A 6,069-nucleotide genomic window follows, 5' to 3' on the forward strand; every position below is an offset into this window, starting at 1 on the left:
TAAATCTGAAATCAGAACACTTTTTCCACTACCACAAAAATACTTTTAAAGAGCCAAAGCAAGAAACACAATTTTACTTCATGTAAAATGACCATCTAGTTTAATTTGAAACCTGACACTACATTCACAAACAGTACACTGGGTAATAGTAATACAATGACTAACCCCAATGGTAACATTTGATAAACACTTGATGAACATTCATGTTTGTGATTGAGAGGATCACTCACACTCCAGCAGCGATGCACTCGAGGAGCAGCTCCTCCCCCTGCAGGACAGTCTGGAAGCTAGACCTTCCGGCCGGAGACAAGAAGGTGGGGGCGGCCTCAGACACCATGCGTGCTGAGGAGGGAACACGCCTGATGATTTAATTATCCAGGAGTGAAGACTTTTCCCACTGTCAGATATCATGACAGCAGGGACTACGGCTGTGGATTGACTATTGGGACCACACTGGGAGTAAATGCAATGTTTTTGCTATTTTCACTCCACAACAACACTGTCTGATCTCTATTTCAAGACATGTCAATGTTATAGAAGAATGCTCTAGAATGTTATATCGTGTTAAGACGAGGAGATTGTTCATTTCTGATTGTATATAAAAAATGTTAAATTAACAACATAAAGCAGAGCAGTTAGATCAGAGGAGAACTGTAAATCATTTTAGGTGATTAACAATGTGGAATCTGAAATTAACAATGTGGAATCTGTAAGTGTGCTCAACAATACAACTTAAATCGTACAGCAGTGAGCCAAGGGGGGGGGGGGCAACTGTTTAGTGAGGTAGGTAAGTTAGTACATGGTAGTAGTAAATAAAATGGTGGGACCCTTGTGCCACATACTGTTGATGCATGTTATGCAGTAACCAATACTAACTTGTAAGGACTCTGACGGTAATAGGCATCTTCTGCTGGATAATGTTTTTGTAGGGGAAACGTGCATTGCAGCAGTAATCGGTGGCAGAGTCATTGACATAGACATGAGAGAAGTAGAGATCTCCATTCACCCCCATAGACACTCTACGGTCCTGTTTGATAGGCAGCATGACTGGGGGGTGGGGCTGGTGAGGCCAGTTGAAAGGTCTACCAGATGAACCTGAAATTGAATATTAAGTTATGTATGCATTTCCTGGTAAGGTCATCTTGAGTCAATATGTTTGGGATAAGTATCAGAATACAAAAATACGTTTAAAAAAGAAGCTCATCAGTTCAGAAAGAGAGACAGGTGGTTGTCATTAGTTATAAAATATAACATTTCATTCCTGGGGTGGCAGGTAGCCAAGTGGTTAGAGTGTTGGGCCAGTAACTGAAAGGTTGCTAGATCGAATCCCCAAGATGACATGGTAAAAATCTGTTGTTCTGCCTCTGAACAAGGAAGTTAACCCACTGTTCCATTGTAAATAAGAATTTGTTATTAACTGACTTTCCTAGTTAAATAAACTACTGATTTGAGAAAAGGAGGTAGGCCTACTCACACTTGCTCATCCAGTAGATCTCAGGTTTGGGAGGGCCTGGAGGAGGGCTGCAGTCCAGGACCAGAGGGAGACCAACACTTACTGTTACTGGCTCCAACACCTCTCTGGGCCACAGAGTGGCCTCTGACATGGGCACATAGGGGTCATTTGTTTATATTGGGATAAGAGGATGATGTAACATACATTTAACACAGGGAGCAGAATCTTGCTGGGACATGGACTTGTCTTAACGTTAGAACTAGGTCTGAAAACAGCTGACAGAATTGGACTTTGGAGAGATTTGTCCCTTTAGGCTTTGCTTGGTTCTACCACAAACGTTTAGCATTATAATGGTTTGAGGCACTGGCTTTTCAAATGTACTCTGTGACAATGGATTCAAAAGTCTGAATGGAGGGCAGCTTACTAGAGATGTGTAGGTTGATCTTGTTTGAGTATGCAGTGCCATACTCGTTGGTGGCAACACACTGGTACTCCCCCTCATAGGCCCCTGGGTCAGTCCAGGCATAGATGTCCAGCGTCCCCGAACGTCTCCTCATTGAGGCCTGAGGGTCCTTTGCCACGTTGAAGTACTTCCCATTACGCCTCCATGAGAAACTTAGGAATAAAGGCAAGTCTTTTGGATCAGGTAATTAAAAGTGTTCTACTACAGCTGCTCACAATTTGTACATGGTTTTGAACTATAAAGAAAGTGTTTTGGATGTGTCAGTTCTTACATTGGGTGGGGGGTGCCTTTGGCTTCACACTCCACAACCATATTGTCTCTGGGGTCCACAACATGTTCCTTCAACGACTGTTTTATAATGGTGGGGGGCTGTCTGACTGTAGGTGGACAAGTCAAAATTAAAGACCTGATTACATTAGGATTGTACATTAATTGAGATACTGTTTTTAAGCAATAAGGCATGAGGTGGTGTGGTATGTGCATTCGGAAAGTATTCAGACCCCCTTGACTTTTTTGATTTTGTTACATTACAGCCTTATTTTAAAATGGATTCAATTGTTTTTTTCCTCATCAATCTACACACAATGCCCCATAATGACAAAGCAAAAACATGTTTTTAAAAATATTTGCAAATTCATTAAAAAAGTGGAAATTTCACATTTACATAAGTATTTAGACCCTTTACTCAGTACTTTGTTGTAGCACCTTTGGCAGCAATTACAGACTTGAGTCTTCTTAGGTATGATGCTACAAGCTTGGCACACCTGTATTTGGGGAGTTTCTCCCATTCTTCTCTGCAGATCTTCTCAAACTCTGTCAGGTTGGATGGGGAGTGTCGCTGCACAGCTATTTCCAGGTCTCTCCAGAGATGTTCAATCGAGTTCAAGTCCGGGCTCTGGCTGGACCACTCAAGGACATTGAGACTGTGTGCTTAGGATCATTGTCCTATTGGAAGGTGAACCTTCTCCCCAGTCTGAGTTCCTGAGTGCTCTGGAGCAGGTTTTCATCAAGGATCTCTCTGTACTTTGCTCTGTTCATCTTTCTCTCGATCCTGACTAGTCTCCTTGTTCCTGCCGCTGAAAAACATCCACACAGCATGATGTTGCCACCACCATAGGGATGACGACAGGTTTCCTCCAGACGTGACGCTTGGCAACCAGGCCAAAGAGTTCAATCTTGGTTTTATCAGACCAGAGAACCTTGTTTCTCATGGTCTGAGAGTCCTTGAGGTGCCTTTGGCAAACTCCAAGCGGGCTGTCATGTGCATTTTACTGAGGAGTGGCTTCCGTCTGGCCACTCTATCATAAAGGCCTGATTGGTGGAGTGCTGCAGAGATGGTTGCCCATCTGGAAGGTTCTCCCATCTCCATAAAGGAACTCTGGAGCTCTGTCAGAGTGACCATCGGGTTCTTGGTCACCTCCCTGACCAAGGCCCTTCTTTCCCGATTGCACAGTTTGGCCAGGCGGCCAGCTCTAAGAAGGGTCTTGGTGGTTCCAAATTTACTTCATTTAAGAATGATGGAGGCCACTGTGTTCTTGGGGACCTTCAATGCTGCATAAATGTTTGGTACCCTTCCCCAGATCTGTGCCTCGACACAATCCTGTCTCGGAGCTCTAAGGACAATTCCTTCGACCTCATGGCTTGGTTTTTGCTCTGACATGTACTGTCAACTATGGGACCTTATATAGACAGGTGTGTGCCTTTCCAAATCATGTCCAATCCATTGAATTTACCACAGGTGGACTCCAATCAAGTTGTAGAAACATCTGGTGATGGAACATTCTATGTTTGTGCTTTTTTAATAACCAATTTCTGTGTTCATGCATGTGACTGATTGAACGTACCTGGGAGGAATCCTCACTATCAGTGAGCAATTTGGCAGAATGCCCAGAACCTTGTTTGGGAACAAAAAGGATATCTCAGAATGATGAATAAGCTAAATCATGCAAATATAACTTGTCTGTGTAAACATTATACAGTACAAGAGAAGTAACGGGACTACCCCGGTGGAGCTCACTTCAGACCGGTACTTTATGCATCTAAGTTTGACTCTGACCTCTCTAGCATGCTGTTAATAAACAATGATTCATTTAAGATTGACTTTGAGTGTCCCTGTGTAGAATTTCCACGACAATCTCAACGATGGTCAATGGAAACAGGATGCACCTGAGCTCAATTTCAAGTCTAAATATTTATGTAAATAAAGTGTTTCTGTTTTTTTTTTTACATTTGCAAAAAAATCTAAAAACCTGTTTTCGCTTTGTCATTTTGGGGTATTGTGTGTAGATTGATGAGGATTTGTTTTAATGTAATACATTTTAGAATAAGGCTGTAACGTAATAAAATGTGGAAAAAGTCAAGGGGTCTGAATACTTTCCGAATGCACTGTATATGGACAACAAACCACTTCTAAGGGCTGTTCTTAGCACGACGCAACGCAGAGTGCCTGGACACAGCCCTTAGCCGTGGTATATTGGCCACATACCACAAACCCCCGAGGTGCCTTATTACTATTATAAACTAGATACCAACATAATTAAAATAGTAAAAAGTAATTTTTTGTCATACCCGTGGTATACGGTCTGATATACAGTACCACGGCTTTCAGCCAATCATAATTCAGGGCTCAAATCACCCAGTTTCTAATTGACATTGGCCATATACCACACCCCCTCGTGCCTTATTGCTTAAATATACAGCACTGTACACTGTTACAGTATATCACCTTCTAGCAGGGCCACAATAGGTTGTGTTGACTTACTTTCCAGTGGGACATCGATGGCAGTCAGCCGTTGCCATAACAGCAGTAATAGCAGTAATAGAGTTGATCTGACCAGTGTCCTCATCTCTACAGTGAATGGCCTCCAGAGATCCTGTTGAACTATCTATAAACTGTTTTATAAGTCACCGATTAAGCAATTAAACTGTTTCATGAAATCAAATTAAATTAAATATTGTGACATTTATAGGACCAAATGTTTTCTAAGACAATATTTTCCAGCACAAAACAACCAAATAAAATGAAATAATATTTAGTTTCCAAACAGCAATATTTCATTTCTGTCCCACTCAAAAGTCAGCACTGGCACATTCTCTGACAGGGTCTCTTTGTCGCACAATAGATCCACCTACCAACACATGGCCAGGACTCAACTCCAGTCTCAAGCCATTCTGAAAAACCAGCCTCCACAGGACTACATTATAAAGCTCTTGTTAGTTGCTGTATAGATTTATTTGAATCCCAATGAAATACACACATTGTTATCATGTAATGTCACTACTATTTTACTGTTCATTTCTAAATATACACAACATAAAGCGTAGCAAAACAGATCATTGATCAGATTCATTGATCAACTCATCAACAACCATTATCAAAACTTTTCCTCCTCTCGTTAGCTCATTACATCTGCGTTACCTTTCATAAGTACAATCCTTCAAGTGAAATCGCATCAGGGTTCCCTCTTCCCCATCATCTACAAGACTTTCCAATGCATTGAGTTTCTCCACAATTCTAATGTCCAGTTAGTGCAGTAAACGGATAAAATCCTTGGCGCTCAATCAGTCAATTCCATTTTCTTGGTCAATCGAAAAGCAGGATTCTGGAGAGACAGAGCATAGTGGACAAACTTCTGTCTGTGCCATGGCCATTCTGCCCACCCATCTCATGAATGAGCTCCCTACACCTCCCTCACCACCCACATCTCTGTCCCTGCCTCTCTCTCTCTCTCTGCCTCTCTCTCTCTCTCCCTCTCTGCTTCTCTCTCTCTCTGCCTCTCTCTCTCCCTCTCTGCTTCTCTCTCTCTCTGCCTCTCTCCCTCTTCCTCTCTGCTTCTCTCTCTCTCTGCCTCTCTCTCTCTCTGCTTCTCTCTCTCTCTCTGCCTCTCTCTCTGCCTCTCTCTCTCTGCTTCTCTCTCTCTCTCTCTGCCTCTCTCTCTCTGCTTCTCTCTCTCTCTCTCTCTCTCATATATTAGCATAGACATTACATCAGTCAAAACATGGCACAGTATCAAGAACAAAAATAAAACTAGCTGAAACGAGTCACTTACTTCTTGTCATTGTTGCTAGCTATCTGGTCATCTAGAATCACAGCACACACACTTCTGCCCCACTGAAACGCGTTCATAGTTTTCGTGACGTTGTCAGCTAACCC

General features: G+C 42.4%; 1 protein-coding gene across 1 annotated transcript in view; it reads right to left on the reverse strand.

The window, feature by feature from the left end:
• The window catches only part of LOC115168111 (neurofascin-like), a 28,981-nt gene extending 23,299 nt beyond the window's left edge, over window positions 1-5,682 (reverse strand). Inside the window, exons 1-7 of the mRNA XM_029723034.1 lie at window positions 5,335-5,682; window positions 4,678-4,797; window positions 2,188-2,293; window positions 1,878-2,068; window positions 1,475-1,597; window positions 877-1,095; window positions 231-342 (exon numbers count right to left, since the gene is read on the reverse strand). Coding sequence (XP_029578894.1) covers window positions 231-342; window positions 877-1,095; window positions 1,475-1,597; window positions 1,878-2,068; window positions 2,188-2,293; window positions 4,678-4,797; window positions 5,335-5,341 — 878 coding nt within the window. The 5' untranslated portion in view covers window positions 5,342-5,682. The remainder of the gene's footprint in view (window positions 1-230; window positions 343-876; window positions 1,096-1,474; window positions 1,598-1,877; window positions 2,069-2,187; window positions 2,294-4,677; window positions 4,798-5,334) is intronic.
• Between the last annotated feature and the right edge of the window lie 387 nt (window positions 5,683-6,069).

The sequence above is a fragment of the Salmo trutta genome, chromosome 30, assembly GCF_901001165.1.
Source record: "Salmo trutta chromosome 30, fSalTru1.1, whole genome shotgun sequence".
Taxonomy (NCBI): domain Eukaryota; kingdom Metazoa; phylum Chordata; class Actinopteri; order Salmoniformes; family Salmonidae; genus Salmo; species Salmo trutta.